The 17,751-nt window shown below is 40.0% G+C and overlaps 1 protein-coding gene across 10 annotated transcripts in view; it reads right to left on the bottom strand.

Annotated features, from left to right (window-relative positions):
- Positions 1 to 17,751, bottom strand: part of tns1a (tensin 1a) — a 98,931-nt gene that overhangs the window by 15,089 nt on the left and 66,091 nt on the right. For all 10 annotated transcript variants that reach the window (XM_041978998.1, XM_041978996.1, XM_041978997.1 and 7 more), the window contains 7 exons: positions 17,055 to 17,167; positions 16,911 to 16,971; positions 16,716 to 16,791; positions 16,460 to 16,589; positions 15,867 to 15,932; positions 15,563 to 15,688; positions 445 to 2,136 (listed from right to left, as the gene is read on the bottom strand). In XM_041978998.1, coding sequence (XP_041834932.1) covers positions 445 to 2,136; positions 15,563 to 15,688; positions 15,867 to 15,932; positions 16,460 to 16,589; positions 16,716 to 16,791; positions 16,911 to 16,971; positions 17,055 to 17,167 — 2,264 coding nt within the window. The remainder of the gene's footprint in view (positions 1 to 444; positions 2,137 to 15,562; positions 15,689 to 15,866; positions 15,933 to 16,459; positions 16,590 to 16,715; positions 16,792 to 16,910; positions 16,972 to 17,054; positions 17,168 to 17,751) is intronic.

The following is a 17,751-nucleotide window of genomic DNA, read 5'->3' as shown; positions in this document are numbered from 1 at the left end:
TCTGAATTGCCATTGCTTTCCATTCAAAAGCAGATATAATATTCACTATAAAATGACTGATCTTGAACGAATTTCATGTTCCAGCATTTGAATGTAGTACATCATGTAAATAAACTCATCCATTAATTGTGTATGCCTGCTTATTTCAATGCAGGGTTGCACAGAAGTGCTGGAGACAATCCCAGCAGCCACTAAGTGAGAGGACAGGCCCATTACAAGGGGAAATTAACTTCGTACAAAACAGGTCGGAAGACTCAAACATCTGAGATAAGAGATGTGAAGCCACCCAAAGTAGGGGGATTTTTTTAAACAACTGACTAAAAACAAAACAAGAAAAAAACAAAAAACAAAAAACAAAAACAAAAAAAAACAAAAAACAAACAAAAAAAAGGCAAAAAAAAAAAAAAAAAAACACTAAACTGATGCAACATCTCAAAGCCTTACCAGCAATGCGGTGAGCAACAAGACCTTCCAAGTTTAGTGTCTCTTCCTCTGGATCTTGTTCTCTGGGCAATGGTGAAGAAGATGTTTCCTTGGGCTGAGGGGTTATTGCAGGAAGCGGAGAAGAAGAGGTGCTGTAGCCTGGGTAAGGAGATGACCCCTGGAGGTCTGGAGAGTGTGAAACTCCAATGGCTGCGTACGAGTTGATTGGCTTCTGTGGTGCCTGCTGGTTGAAGTTTGACGATGAAACTTCATTGAGGATGGAGTAGTGGTGGGATGTCTGCCGTGTGTGGAGGTAGGGCTCGGGGGTGTGTGTTGGAGTAGTGTTTTGGTGTTGGTAGCCAGCGTTGGACCTCTGGGGGGAGTATGCTGGAGACTCCATAACTGGACTCTGGTTTGGCAATGTCGAAACCCTCCCAACTGAACGTAGGGGCTGATGATAGGTGTTGTTGACTGAACCAGAGTTGTTGTAGCCATGGATGGCAGAGTCTGCTTGGTACGACGGCCTAGCCAAAGTCTGGGAGAAGGGTACCTGGGATGAACTTAGGCTGTTCTCCCCAGGTGGTGCACTATGAGACTTTGACATGTGGGAGTTGATTGGGTCCAAATCGAGCATCAGCATGTTCAGTGCCTCAATGGATTGCTCAATGTCTCGCTGTGAGGCCGAGGTTGGAAAATGGGGCAGGCTGTGGGTTGATTGAAGAGGAGGGCCAAATGGATCATCTGGAAGACTATATTGGTGCCAGGCACTGAGCCCTCGCTGAACAGCTTCTCGACTACTGGTGCTCCTCTCAGGGGCCCTGGGCATCAGCTTAAGATTTGTCTCAGGGCTGCTGGCAGGTGGATTCCCAAAAGATTGTGAACGATACATCCCTCCTCCATTTTGGTAGTTGTTGTATCCCCCTTGAGGTGATGGTGAGTCCACAGACCTCTCTTGCATTGCCATAGGAGTTCGGACTCCATGTACTGGCATGTCGCTCAGTTTTTCCCCAAGGATGTTTCTCTCAAGGTATGGTCCGTCGTTCTGTCCACTGACAGGTGGCTGTGATTGGTAGTAGAGGTCACCTGGTGTTGCCTGACCCTCTAGCGATGACAGTGTACCCAAGCTGTCCACACTGTTCCCCTCTTGGCTATTAGGCAGTTCGTCGTCGAGAATGTCTGTCTCACGTGCATCTGTCGAAGGTGCACCAACTAATCTGGTGTGGCCCCCGTTGACGTGGACCTGCGCAGGGACCAGGTGTCGTACTCCTCCTCCTGGGCTGGCAGATGTGGACAGATAGGCTTGCCGTTGAGTTGGTGCTTCAAGGCCACTCAGAAGCTGGTCAAGCTCTCTTTTCTCTTGTGGGCTGAGTGGTGGATGGTTTGTTGTTGGATTGTTGTGGCTCACAGCACTGTGCAGGGACTGACTGTGCTCATCAGTACGATCAGTTTTGATGGATGCAGTTGAGTTGCCTGAGTCACTGCTCACAGAGAGGGTATGGTCAACAGCAGGGAGGGAAGTATGACCAGTCACAGGAAGGGTCTGCTCAGTTGTTTGCAAGGGGTGGTTGGTCTGCTGCAATGAGTTCTCTGCATTTGTCAAGGGGTTGTCCCGGATTGGGAGGCCATTGATGGTGACGACTTCCCCCAGGGAGTCTTTTTTGCGGACCCGGGCATATAGACTTCCATCAAGTGGACCTTGGGTGTGAACAACATCTGAAAGAACCAAAAAATAAATAAATAAATATACATATAAAAATGAACAGTTTTCATGTTTTCATGCAGTTCATTGTATCAGAACATACATGCATGACGTATGAGTCTTATAATCATAATAATACAATTTATTTAAAAGCACCTTTCAAGGCCCTCAAGGACACTTTGCAACATTAAAAAAATAAAACAATAAAGAATAAAATCAACATGCAACATATACAAAGACAATTTAAAGAAAACAATGAAGTAATGGCAGAGTACTTCTTAGTGGTTACAGTGAAAAGGCAGTCTTGAACAGGTGGGTTTAAAGGATTTAAAAATGACAAGACTGATCCAGATGTTGGCAGAGAGTTCCAGAGGAGATGAAGGCTCTGCTCCCCATGGTGTTGAGGTGGGCAGGGAGCACAAGAACACTGGGAGCATGTGAAGTTGATGTAGGATGGTGATGTGGTGATATGAGAGGTTTTAGTGATGATGCAAACAGCTGGGTTCTGAACCAGTTGGTGCTTATGGAGGGACATTTTTCTGTTTTATCACTGTTTAGTTTCAGGATGTTTGAGTTTGAGGTGAACCAAGTTTTTATTTCAGATAAACAGGAGGAGAGGGAGGAGGGTGGGAGTGTTGAACTGGGTTTGCAGGAGAGGTAGAGCTGAGTGTAATCTGTGAAACAGTAACAATTACATTTCATTTGTTGAAAATATGGCCAAGGCTAAGTAGGTCAGTGACGAAGAGAAGGGGCCCCAGGACAGAGCCCTGGGGAACCCCTGTAGTGACTGGAGAGGGGTCAGATTGGAATGATTTTAACTGTATGAACTGAGTGCAGCCTGGGAGATAAGGGTAAAACCAGTTGAGGGGAGTGTGAGAGAGGAAAGTCTACTGAGGAGGATGGGGAGAGAGATGGTGTCAAAGGCCACACTTAGATCAAGGAAGATGAGAATGGAGAGTAAATTGAAGTCAGCTTTGAGGAAGAGGTCATTGGTGATTTTTATGATTGCAATTTCTCTGCTATTAGTGGGGGTGGAAACCAGAATGGAAGGGCTCATAGACGTTTTTTTGAGACAAATGTTACTGACGTCGAGTGGCAACTATTCTTTTGAACCTTTTGGAGATGAAAGATAACTTAAAAAACGGACAGAGGTTGTGTAGGGAGGGTGTCAACGCGACACGTGGTGGGCTTGGATTTACAGATGAGAACATAAACAAGTTCAAAATCTTACTGAGGTCATTCAAATCACTTGAACTTAAAATAAGAATTACTTTCATTATGTTTCAGTTGCTTCTATCATTGCACTGTGGCAACCCCTTGCACTTGACTGCTGAGATCCTGAGGTTCTGCATGCAACTCATGCACCAGCAACACAACCCCTCCAGCTCTATTAATAGCCAATTTGCAGGTCTAAAGCCTCTGTCACGTTGTGTCAGCGCAGGCCCACATGGTTTGATGCGAACCAGGGTGGTCCAGCCTAGTGAACTGAAACAGCTGGTCTGTGAGAGACAGAAAGGATCAGCAATGCCAGTTCTAAAGCCCAGAGCTGGACTAAAAGAGGGCGAGCTGTCTTCATGGGGTTGATTTCTGGCTGCGGAATCATATTTGCAATGCCAGATTGATTGCAAAATGATATGAATAAAGATATGCACTAGATACTACCACAGACCTGCTAGATACTGTCATATACATTGGCTGTAAAATAAATATTTGTTATGTGAGAAATTTCGTTATTTATTTTCTGGTGAATTTGACTTGTTGGACCAAATACTATTTAATGCAAACCAAAAGGCTATGTTATTTTTTTTTTTTTTTTATAAAAGATCAAATCATAAACTTCCTGCTATATCATTGGTAGCATCAATTGACACCTTTCTTAAATGCTCCCTTAAGTAAAAGAAGTTGCTCTGTTTTCTCTTTAAAATTTTAAATAAATAAAAAAAGAAAACATATTCTCATTTCAGTCTTTAACTTCTATCACAACACATGAACACAAACATGAGTCGCAGTCCTGTGAGTCACTTACAATATAGATCACCAGTACAGCCAAATTGCAACAGTACTTGCATCCACAAAACAGCACATGCACCTTCTCATTCTGTGTAACTAAAGAAAAAAATAAATAAATAATGCACCGCTGCCGGCTTCTCCTTTGTAGGATACAATTGCAAAATGATACACAACATATACATGACTGTGGCTGGCTCAAATGTGGGATGTTCCAAATTGAGTGACCCCTGGAGACAGATGGTGGATCGCTCGGACCGCAGCTATTTCAAAACCCATGTCAACAACAACTCCCAGGCACAGTGGCAATAAGAATGAGAGGAAGCTGTAAACAGAGTTTATTCCTGTGGTTGTTCTTAATGTCAACACATCACAAGGGTGTATAAATCAAGGTTTAGTATTACATTTTGTTTAGAATGATGGGATTAGTCCAACACTTTATAAATAAGTATGACATTCTCTTTTAAATTTTAGTAAGGTTGATTAATTTCTCTCCAGAAACTATATGACCAAGTCAATCAATTACTGTTACTAATATGACTACGGTAAATATGAGATTAGTTTATTCATATACTTCTTATAGGTTTAGTCATTCTTCATATTAAACTCGGTAAAAACATCCTCCTTACCTGAACCGTAGGTCACTTTTCTGAATTTTTACATCACTGTTATCAGCGAACTTAAAGAAATAAATATTTCCTTGATTTCTACTAGACTGAGCCCAGAAAGTTCCTCATTTCAGACCTTCAGTAGCCACTCAGGGACTGAACCCTCTACTTATGTTTTTCCCGTCCTCTCTGATTCATGTCCTCCCATCACACATGTGCTTTACTGAAGTGAGATGGGTTTTAGCACTGAAGCTTCCAAGAGGGGTGAGCTGGCACTCTGTGATGATCTCTGGTTGTTCCCGGCAGCAGGGGAGGGACTTTACGACTGTTGCGTCTTTCACCCAGCTGCCTGAGAAGACACGTCTTCTAGATAAACTACAACTCCCACTCCGTCTGTCTGCAGTATTGCCTGATGATGTCGTTAGGGGGATCCCTTAACTGTGTGGAACCTCCGCTCCCTGCACACTGAGTATCTGCAAAGCCGACAAGCAAAGAGCAACTTTTCCTGCGTATAAATAATCCTTAAGCATTGTTTTTCAATCATTTAATGCCTCAAATTTTGGCAACCTAAAATATTAAACTGAATTTAACTTAGATTAGCTCTTTTGTCTAGTTCTGTCTTTCTGGCTGCTTCTGACCTTTAAAAGAGGAGGGTATGCCCTTGTTCTGGCTCGTAAAAGATGATCTTTAAGTGCTCAGTGGTAAAAACGACTCAACTTTGCCGGGGTGACACTTTTTCCAGCTGCTGGTTAAATCAAGGGAGCAGACGCTGCCAGCTGACATGTGACTCAGAGTAGAGAAAAAGGATCAGACAAGCTGAAAATGCACACAGCAACAACTTGAGTAACAAAATTTTGCAGTGGAGTCATAATTATGATAATATAACAAAACACTTAAATATTTTCTATCAAGTGTGATATTTTTTCCAGCAAAGGTAAAGTATTTGCTATGTAGCTTACTGTGAGAAAATTATGGATCACTGAGCCATTCTGGTGTTGGGTTCATCATTTTGGACAATAGCAACCAGCACTATGGTCCTGAATATAATAAAGAAATGGGAAATAGGGAGCAGGAAGTGAGTAAAAAATGTGCATTCACACTAATTAAAGACTTTCCCTTAAAGTCTTTTTTTTTTTTTTTTTTTTTTTTTTTTTAACTCTGGATCTGGACCTGGCAATAAACACAACATTTGACCTGTGAAATATGAAAAGAGGAATACACCTGTTGTCAAATGTTAAGCAGAAATATATAATCTCCAAGCATGTAGCCTATTGTACAGTAGCATCAAAGTTGGAGAGCGTCAGATCTGAACAGCAGCGCTCTAATCCGGTATTATGTCTAATGACCATGATTATGAATGATATAAACAACCAGGTCGGCATCTGAATAGAACAAATAGCTTTCCTCTGGTGTCAACAAATAGCTACAGCAGAGTTCAAACTAGACTGGGCTGTTGACTCACAGAGGCTTGCCTAACACAAATAGCTAACAACTTGTTTCCTATTCCAGTAGATGCTACTCTCTGTAATTTAGAGGACAAACCCACAATCACAATCACTGCCACTCAATATTCAATAGAATCCAAAACAGTTTCAATAAGTATTTAGCATAGAAAAAGTACATTTTTTGAGGTTGCCAGTCTGAGTCTCTCTTACACACAAATCCGCACCTGTGCAAACCCTATATTCCCTCATGTGACAGGTGCTTTCCTTTCTTGTGCCGAAAGCATTGCTCACACAACCACACAGCACCTGCCTCTATGCTGTATTCTCTTAAGCATTTGCCTGAGTGTCTCATTGCTCCACTGGAGCTCTAACGGCAATTAAAAAGCCATTTAAACACCTGTGGCCAATGGTTTATTATAAATAGAGAGTGTGTTATAAACGTTGTCACTGCTGTATCAAATGGACAAACTGGGATGTAGATTATACATAGTTATTGCATTTAAGATTAACAGACAGTATGATAGCGGCGGCCCATTTGTCAGCATGCACACACAGGAATGAAAGCATATGTAGTTAGTAAATGATTTGATATTGGAAGCTCTCAATAAATGTTTCAGTTGTAGTTACACTGGAATAAATAGATCCTTAGTTTTTGTTTTCTTTTGTCTTGTATTAAACTAACATATGGGTAGTTATATGGCTCTCCCTATGTATACATAGTTGTTAAACTGTAGAACTCAAAAATGACTCTGGAGGTTAAATTACTTTCCAACTGTTTTTATATCTTTGGCAATAGTTTAAAAGATTTTAAAATCCGGAAAGGGCTCATTTTTTAGAGATTTTTTTTTAATTTTACAACCCAAAACTGCTAATTTCAGTGCAAAAAGTGCAAAATCAATCAAGTAAATTCTAAAAAGTGTTTATTTTTGGTGGATTTGTGATCTCTGACTGCTCCCTGACCTCCAGAGAGGTATAAGGTTTAAAACTTTAAAATGGGTGTAACGCTCTTAGAGTTGAAACGGTGACCTTATGAAAAGGACCAACCCATTGATCCAAAACACATTTACAAATAAATTTAAATATAGAAAATAATTTTACAAGCAAGTTAAATAGACCTGAATGATGAGTTTAAAACCCAGTTAGGAAAGAGATGTGCAATGATAATTTTATGGGGTTTGGTGTTTGAGTTCACTATACAGACAAACATCTTTAGTTAGAATTCAGCATAGGAAAGAAACCTGTGTGATCACGTTCTCATGCGTACGAGCAGCAAAACTGGGATATCGTAAGAACTAAAGAAAACCAGTATGTCAGACAGAAGAATCATTTGGTCTTTAGAAATCACAAAAGATTAACCAAAACATTGTAAAACTTCAACCCTAACAAGAACAAGAGAAGTCCACTGCAAAAAAAAAAAAAAAAAAAAAAAAAAAATTTGCTTACCACCATTGGTCAATCAGTTTGTTGTGTGCTAGTCTGAGCTTTCTTTGCTGTGTGTGCTAGTGTGAGCTCAGTAGCTGTAATATGTCTGCATCCTCATGTGAAACAACTTGCTTCGAGGGTTACTGAGTGTAATCTGTGTCCAAATTTACATTTGCAAGATATTGCAAAGCATCAATTGCAAATAAGGCACATCCTGCAAAGAGAATGACTTGACTCCCCTGCATTAGTGGTTCCTATTTACATTTTACACTGCATTCCAATTCAATGCTTTTATACCCAATGACATTCACTGGCAAGACTGCACATGCACAAACATTTATATACACAGACATGTGGTAATGTCACGGGATGTCATCCAGTATTTTGCAGTAGGATCTTACATCCCCTGTCCCAGCTCTCATGCCACTGTGACGACGACCAGTCTGCGTGCCACTAGTGGGAGACTGGGTCATCTCGAATACCTGTATCTGTGCAAAACTCTAAAGTCGTATCCATGTTGATGCAGATAATATTAATACTACTGTAGCACTGTTGCTACTGGTATTTTTCTTCCCCTTATTTTTATTTTTTTTCATTGAATGTTTATTTCTTGAAAAATTCTTAAAAAGTAAAGCCTCTTCTGAACTTTTTCCAACAAAAATGTACCAAGGGAAATCTGCCAGTAGCTTCTCAATACTGGACTATTTATTTTGCAGCAGAGAAAGAGAAAGTGAGACATCCCTATAAGGAATGGGGTGACAGTGCATCATTGAAAAAGGTGTCATGGTTGGCGTATCAGTGACTGGCAAAAGAAAAACTGTCGCGGTTTTATATTTGCCATGTCTGCCACTCGGACTATCTATCACTGTCCAGCTGTCACAGTTTGAGGTGACATGATGTGACTGTATCAGTGCTTGTCTCTGAGATTGCTTTCAAGATGATGTCACCCATCTGTCTGTCTGCCATCTGAGTGCCTGTCATAAAGAGCTATCTGTCTGGCTGTAATTTTGACTTCCTGCCACGTCTGATCCATGTCTTGGGAAGGATCATACTGCAGATTGTGATCTTCTTCCAAGTATTTTGAATAATTCTGGAGTAGATGTCAAATCTGTGCTCTATTCTTAAATATTATGGGTCAATAATAAAGTCAGAAACACTGAATATTGAATTAATTAATACAACTTCAACTACAAAGCCCACCTCACTCCTGAAACAGTTAGCTTGATATAATTTCAAAACACTGTGGTTAAGTTTCCATCCTTGCATATGAACAAAGACTAAAAAGGGACAAACAAGATCATGCCTGGGTATCTGGGCTACATGTCTGCCTCTGTAGGTCCCACCGTCTACTGACTGGAGGATTTGTTTTCCATGCATCTGACCACCTATTCGTCTTTCACTTATGAGGATCAGTAGCTGTCTCAGTAGTGCACCTGCCTGCTGTCTACCTAGATGTCAGTCTGTCATCTGTGGCTCTTGTGGGGCTTTACTGAACCAGTGTATGCTATATATAGTGAAATTCACCCAATGTAACTTTTGTAGAGACTTTGTCACTATTTTTTAACCAATGAACACACAGGAAACCGTCAGCTGCAGGAGATGTTGATCAGTCATCGTCTGTGCAATAATATTTGGGAACATAGTCGTTCTCTGGTTGAAAAAATACTGACAGAGAAACAACTGTCTTTTTGTTTTAAATTGTTTTAGGTGGAAAATTTGCTCTTCTGTGGCTCTGTTCTATGTAGCTGTTTGCTTAGCTAATTCTCAAAACTGGGAGTGCTTTTAACATGGTTTGCTGCAGTAAGACACTGGCTGCAAAAATACTTTACACAACCCCACTTCAAAAGAAACAAATATGTAAAAGAACTGTGTTCTTCAAACATGATGGTCTTAAAGAATATAAAGCATCGCTGTAGACCAGAGAAGTCCAATTCTAGTCCTCAAGGGCCACTATCCTGCAGGTTTTAGTTGTTTCCCTGCTCCCACACACCTTCAGTTAACACACATCAAATTAAATGGATGTCCTGTCGGCTAATGATCCAGCAGGGAAACAAATAAACCAGCAGGATAGTAAGAATTGGTCATCCCTCTGCATAAATATTGGTGTAATATTTACATGCCTTTTTATTGTAGATAAGTAATACCACAAAGGGGCATTGCTACTTCTTGTTGAGTAAATGAACAGAAAAAAGACAAAGATGCTACCAAAATAGGAAATAAAGCGGTGTCCATCAGGCAAATAAAAGCTAGGAAAAAGGCAGATAGAAAACCAGACAGCAGAACAGCAACAGAAGCCATATGGAGACATCTTGACAGACAGCAGGAGAAAGGAGGCATTAAGAGATGAGGACGGTCTCAGTGGGGTTTCCAGGGCTGGGATTTGAACCTGCTGTTGCAGCTCACTGAGCTGTCAGCAAGAGGTCTAACTAGGTACATTATTGGCTCATACATGGGCTGCTTTTAACATACCTGACTGTGCTCCATTTCTAAGTTAATTCCTCTGAGGAAAAAAAAAAATAAAAATCCACATTCAACATGCACAGCTTTCCTGGTTAAATACAGTATTTAATGAGACACATGCTTGCATTTTATGCAATCTGATCATTCATGCCCCTTTTCTGATTATAAGTATTTTACTTCACCACAAAAAGTCATAACTTAAAACCCGCATCTAGAAAAGATTGTAAAACAAATCCTTCAAGTACTGTATCCCACTCCAAGCTCTCTGGAGCACGCCTGAAGAAGTTACCAATCAAGGTCACTAATAGTTTTGGTGTACCCAAATTGCAGCCCTCTCACAAAATGTTCCACACACAAATTGTTCACTCCATGACTCATTTTGAACCATATAGATGCCAAACATGCAGGATAGAGCAATGTTGACATGGAAACGCAATAAACAGACAAACAGACTCTTGATTATGTAGACCAAACAGACATTTAGTCATTTTGTTTTAAAAGCAACAAGAAATATCTAAAACAGTTACATTGCTGAAAAAAAAATCACACATATGCAAACCTTTTAGGCATGATTAGATTATATTTGAATTTACTGTATGCTATAGACAACCATATGGCTATCTAAATTCAACAGAAGATTTCAAGCTGGTAAAAAAGTTTACTGTAGTCATTATTTTAAGGCCTTACACTCACCAGTTAGTGATGTTCAGCTGCTCTTCATAACTTCTTGATTTTACCTCATTCTTTAATCTCTCCTCATAATTTAGTCTCAAATACAATCAAACTTCTGAAATCTAAAACAAAAAGAAATTCTCACTTGTATAGAAGACTAAAAAAAAAACACTCTGGTTGCTGCTGTTTTGCTTTGCCTCTCTGATTCCGTGTCACTATCTGTCTCTGTCTGTCTCTATCCAGCTATTCCAGACATGTTTGAGGGCTCTGCCCCTGCCAAATATGGGAGGAGGGCGGTAAACAAGGAAGGCAGCTTGCACTGTAACTGGGCTCACTTTTCTACTGGACAGCACACCACACATGGCGGGATGCACACAACACACACACTTCCTTGTGGCAAGACAGTGCTTTAGGGCTCTCATTTCCTGGAGATCAAAAAATCATTTAACATGAAGTTCATGCACTAATATATTTAAAATATTTCAATGTGGGCATTATATGTAATATTCCAAATTAATTATCAATAGTTTTACACATTGTAAATTTTAAAATGAAAGGTAAAAACACTCTCAAAACTTTAAAAATCCTTTATGAGATTCAGTATGGCATTTAAAAAAATCCCCACTGTCATTATGACAGCAAGCACTCAATTAAAGTTGACCTGGTGAGTGGTGAGGGTTCCAGAATTGGGTATAAAAAGAGTATCCACCAAAGACTTAGTCCTTCTAATCAAGGAAGGGCTTTGGTTCATTACTTTCTGCTAAACTTTGTCAGAAAAAAATTCAGTTTAGTCACAAAAAGTTGATAAATAAATAAATAAATAAAATATTGCAAAGAGCCTTGGTCTTTTATAGTGTTAGAAGATCTGGTTTATCTTCTGAAATCTTGATGTGTTTTAAGGACAGAAAGACTGGTAGATGGTTAAATTGACAGAGCCTGAGAAATCGTTAGGCCACCATGATGAGTGTAGCCGCATGGGCTCGAGACCTTTCCTCCATCCATTTTCCATTTAATTCCCTTCAGGTGTATCCCAGACAGACAAGATGTACAACCACACACCTTCACTCCTAGGATCAACTTAGAATCCCCAATTAACCTAACATGCATGTTTTTGGCCTGGAGGTACCTGGAGAGAACATGTATAGAAAAAGCATGCAAACTCTACACAGAAAGGTCCCGGCTGAGGTTTATAACGTCCCACTCTAGGGTTGTGGGACGGAGTAACAAAAGGAATGCTATGGACAGGTGTAAAAATGAAACTAAGCAGATTTTATTGTGGTGAGCGTAAATAAAGATTAAAACCAGGTGTCAATCATAATCCAGTGTTGGGGTTAGTGGAACTGCTGAAAGAAAAGTCAAAATGTTATTATTAAACCTATACACAAAATCCGCCAGGTAAACCAAACTAAGATAAACAAAAAGGTGCACTTAAACCGGCGAACTTAACGAAATACCAAAAGTGCAGCAGTTCAAATAATCTAAGTTAAAACCAAATACTCCAAACTAGCCCAACACATCCGACCAATGTCTTCTAATGTTTAAACACCAAGGATAAATCAAAAGGCAGAACACAAACTAACTCAAAGCGAAGCCAAAAACAAGCTGTGTGTTACGAAGGTAAAGCCCAACCAAAACGACACTACAAATTAGCCAGGGTTTAGCCCTGCTGGAACCTCAAAGTAGTCTGCAACACAAAAGGCTACCATTTATGCACAGTAAACACACAGACTGGCCACGCCACCAGAATTCGACCAAACTGAGGGGAAGCTGTCTGTGCTATTCGGCTTTTCCTTTCTAAGGTGAGGTGACGCAGCCTGAGCTGTCCAGCTTCTAACCCTCCCGAATGATCTCAGCAGCAGTCTTTTATTTCCGGGATTCCGGCAAGCTGCAACATGATTGGCTGGGCGTTGAGCCAATCAGCGGGGAGGAGACCGGGGCGTGTCTGATCCAGCCACTCCGAACAGACATCAGGGCCTGGCATTTGCATACAGAACCAGCCACAAGGTTCAAAACCATTTTCACTCAACACAGCCTGCTGCATCCAGAAATGTAACATGGAAGTGTATTACAGTCATATATCAACTCTTTACAGAAATAAACTTCTAAGTTATCTGTATGTAAGTTCTTCTCAGAAGGATAGAAAGACAGTGGACAGATGAATGGTTTGAATAAAAAAACATGTTAGGTTCTACATGTCAAAGATATTGGCTATTCAGGCTGTAATGAGCCAAAGTTCAAGTAATTTAATCAGAACAATATCAGATGTCACTGTACAACTTAATACAGTTCATGAAGAGGAGAATCAGACTGCTGAGCAGCTAAAATCTTATCAACAAGAATAAAAGAAAATAGATTTCTCTGAAAAATAGCAATTAGCTTCCTCAGCTACCAAATGATTTTCCCAGCTTTTCTGGAAATGTGCTATGTAAGATCCATTAATCCATCCTTCATGTACCACAGTCATTCATTTTCAAGAATCCAGATTTGCTCGTCTGACCTCTGCAGCTGCTCCCACATCACAGGACTGTTAATGGAGAAAAGGCGTCATACACAAATTGTACAGCATGTGCACACTCCCTTGTATCACATAAAAATACTGTACAGGACTTATAGTGACATACAGAACTGTACAGGCACAGACCATCATGCATGGCTGAATATACACAACATCAACGGCCAAATGTAGCAGGACTTGAAGCCAAACACTCAAAAGCAAAGAACGCTTCTCCTTCTATTCCTCGTGTTCATGTGCATCAGTATGAAATTTATACAACTTCAACCTTCCTAATCCTGCAGACCCTTTTAAAGACGCCAATCTTTCACTAAGTCCTCTCAACTGAATTTCCAAGGTCAGTGGTTAAAAATGGCGACTGAAATAGTTAGCCGAGTCCCCAGATGCATTCAGACATCAGTGCCCGGGGGGAGAAACATTCGTTTAACACCTAGCAAAATAAACATGTCTGGAGTTTTCAAGTGATACCTGATGAGTAATTACATCCACTGAGATGTAGCATGTAAAAATAGGCAGTTCTCTAATGGAGATTCATTCATTGAGCAGTTGTGTATTAGTGTAATTTGCACTTGATTGACACTGATTAAAGGGTTTCTAACAGTTCTCCTGCAATTTTGTCGAATAACGTTTTGGCTTTTCCTCTTTCGTGCATCTTCCAAGACAAGCAAGACCCTCCAGATCCTATGTCCACACAAACCTTGTAAAAACAGACACTGTGTTCCTGCACCAGCCTCCTCTCAAGACCCAGATTATCGCGTCCAAGCGTGAGAGTGAAGGCTGCAATTAAAGAAATGAATAAACCGGCCGAGAGCTTTTTCTGCTGAGTGCTGAGAACACTGCCGCCCATTCAATTAGGATCAAACTTGCAATCCTGGCGATTCCCGCTGACCGTCTTGCAATACAGCAATTACTACAACGGTTCTCTGGGGATGCGCATAAAAATTAAATGGTTCTTTGCAAAGCCATAAAAACGAAAAGGAAAAAAAATAAAAAAAAATACCATGCATAAAAGTGGATGCAACCCCAGTCAGGACACTGCCAAGTCCTGACTTGACTCAGGGTGAGTACATCCATCTATTTGTGCAGATTTTACAGCAGTATTTGTAGTAGGTTGAGAGACAGCTGCATGTTAAGTTTTATTTAAACAAACCACCAAGTTGCCGTTGCAGTGATAAAGATTTAGGCTCCAGGTGTGCACAGCTCAGAAATAAACTAGCTCTGGCCTTGGTAAGACAATAATGTCAGTCTTCTCTCTATTGATCCACATTTTTTTCTTTATTTTAGTGTATTGACTACACAGTGCTCCCTAACCCCTAGCAACATGTTCATGAATGTAATCACCGCTGAGAGGGTCCAATAACCTCTGTATGATGGTCTGATCCAGAGTGGCTCTAAAAATCTTAAAAGCTGTCTTCTTTTTCTTTTCTTTTTGCTTATTTTTGGGTAACATGAAAGAAATGATTAAATTTACATATATATATATATATAATGTATCTCAAAAACCTCTTAGACGTTATCTACATTAACATGGGGTGCCAAGATTTTACATTCCTGAGCTCTTGGCACAGAAGCAATGGAAGTGTGTTTGGACACTTGAGGGAGTTGTGCCTGGTGGGTGTTTCAGGTTACAACATCCCACTGGGGAGGGGGTAGTCAGTAGCAGGGCGACTGACGCCCCCCTATTTCTGCAGCAGCTATTTAAAGGTCTGATTGACAGGTCAGAAGAGAAGGAGGAGGAGAAAGAGGAGGACGGTGTAGGACTTCAGAGGCTCATGAGGCTGCAGATACTCTGAGACATGGCTTCTCATCAGCAGGGTGCAGAGTTTGCCACTGTATGATACTTTAAAGTATGCTACATACTCAGTGAGAATTATTTTTTTGTTTTCAAGGCCACAAAAAAAAAAAAAAAAAAAAGATGTCATTTTGTTTGGGGACATGTTTAGGAACATCTTATAATGATGTTGTAGTTTTCCTTTTGCAGTTACTGCACAAATTCAGCAAGAAGCTCCAGAAATCTGGAAACATGTAATCACAAACTGACCAATCACAAGGGAGTTTGTATGTTAGCATATACAGTTTGCTTAACCATTATTAGGCCTCGATGGATTTTATAGCTACTTTTTAATTGGATATTTTACCCATTTTGTTTAATCTGTTCCCTTGTTTTCAAAGAAAAATATCTGTGTAATAATTCTGGACAAAGTCAAACCACCAAAACAGCAGCTCCGGGTGACTTCGTCTGAAACTCTTAATTAGTGACTGTGGATGAATAGAGAGACCCCCAATTTTCATTGGTGCCCATATTTGAACATACCATGCTCGCCATCTGTTGCGTCCTCACAGCGCTGGTCAAAATTATCGTACGAGTCCCAGCGGATCAAAGGGTCCTGGGTGTTGTAGTCCACAGAAACGCTCGGCCCATTCTCCAGGTGGCCCAAACCTTAAGGACAAAAGGTGTGATGAGCAACAGCATCCCCACAGAGAGTATATTAAATGCTACATTAAACATATACAAAAAATGGACAGGAAATAGAATTCTGAATACAATAATTCATTCTTGTAAAGAAGCACATTTGGATGGGTGACATCATCTTCTTTCACATGGGGAAAATGGTTACCTTTGATTTTTTCTGGTCCATATGAGAAAACAAACTCCACCTTCCCGTACTCTGGGAACCTGTCATCTGTACAAATACATAAAATTTACCAAAAAATGTTTATTTTTTGCTCGTCTTTTCTGAAACAGCAGATTTAGCAAAAATAAATACAGAAAAATGACGTGTGAGTTGCAGACAGAGCAACATATTGTGTGCATTATACATATGCAGATATTTATTATATTCAATTAGAAAATTAAACCAAAATAATGTTCATTTACTTTTTTTAAAATTGCTGATATTTCTATTTTCCATTCTATTTCTGTGGCATTGTGAATGAATTGTGGGAAGAAGAAAAACTTTGTCTTATAGGAACACTGATAAGACTGTAAAGAGTTCTTAGAGGAGGATTGTTCAATATTTCAGCTTTGGTTTTTGGATATTTACTTAGACTAAAGCAAATTAAGCCAGAAAAGTGTAATATGCTTGTTTTGTCCCGCAATTTTCTGCACATTTTCAGTGTTTATAGACAAAGTTTTCTGATTATTTTATCATTATTATTGTTATTATAGCTGTAATAACTGTTAGGACACATGCACAAAGACCACTTTTACCTTTGAATGTCTCATCCAGCTCACTCTTCCCGAAAACCACCCCCAGGTCATGGATGGCACAAGTATGGAACTGAACTCTAAACACCACGTCTCTGGTTGGGTTTCTGTATCGCTTGTGGTAACATTTCAACTACCACGAAAAGAAAGAAAAATACTCTGTACCACCTTAACAACTCTCGGTTCTAATTCAGTTGTTTTTTTTTTTTTTATTTTTATCTGTTTAAAAAAAAACATGATGAAAAATCAAAAATCTTACCAAAATGTCTCCCTTCAAAAGGAGTCCAGGTTCAATAGTGATGCAGATACTGGTGTTGCTGTCTCCTTGCACATTGCTGTCACAAACAAAAATAATAAACACTTTTAAATTTCAACGACTGCTTCTCTTGTGGTGACAGTTTTCTCCTGGATTTTAAACACAAACCACACTGAACTGGAATAAAAGTTTCCATACTATATTCCTGACGTATAGACTGGTTGCATTGCCTGGTAGATCTTCAGGAAGGGACGGCAGCCTGTGAATTCATAGAAATAAGGGACTTAAAGGATTTCCAAGACAACCAGTGAACCACTTGTCTGTGCGGGGGTTTGATCTCACCTCCTTTGGATTCAAAGTTGGGTATGCCGTGCATGATGACGTGATGCAGGAACAGAGGCTTGTTGTTGATTTTGATGTGTCCAGAAAGGAGGCCGTTAAAGTATCGCACATACCTGCAGACAAAAAAAAAAAAAAAAAAAAAACGATCATGTCGGATATTGAACCTGAAAGAAGGAGACAGACAAAACTATTGACAGACATAATCTTCATTCATTCATTTTTTATACATCTTAGTCCAATTCAGAGTCGCAGGGAAGCTGGAGTCTTTCCCAGCAATAAGCAGGCGAGAGGCAGGCTGTACCTGGACAGGTCGCCAGTCCATCGCAGGGCCAACAGAGACAGACAAACAGCCACTCACACATACATGGGGAGAACATGGAAACTCCACACAGAAAGGCCACTGTTCAAACTGTTTTAAACAAGTTTTTTTTCTTTGGGTCTCATAAATAAAAATTACAAAATAAAAAATATAAAAATATTCCCATTGCAAAACCAAAAAATTAGATGACATATTAGGTTCTTCTGTAGTTTGGAACATCTATGTTCATCCATTAAGCCCATTCATTTTCTTGATTACCCAGATTCGATGAAGAGTTAGACCAAATCCCCAGACATTCCTCTCCTCCAGCTCTTCCTGGTGGATACTGTGGTGTTTCCAAGTCAGCTACGGGACATAACCTCTCTATTGAATCCAGTG

The sequence above is a fragment of the Melanotaenia boesemani genome, chromosome 24 (genome assembly GCF_017639745.1).
Source record: "Melanotaenia boesemani isolate fMelBoe1 chromosome 24, fMelBoe1.pri, whole genome shotgun sequence".
Taxonomy (NCBI): Eukaryota; Metazoa; Chordata; class Actinopteri; order Atheriniformes; family Melanotaeniidae; genus Melanotaenia; species Melanotaenia boesemani.
This window is presented reverse-complemented; position numbering and strand designations above follow the sequence as displayed.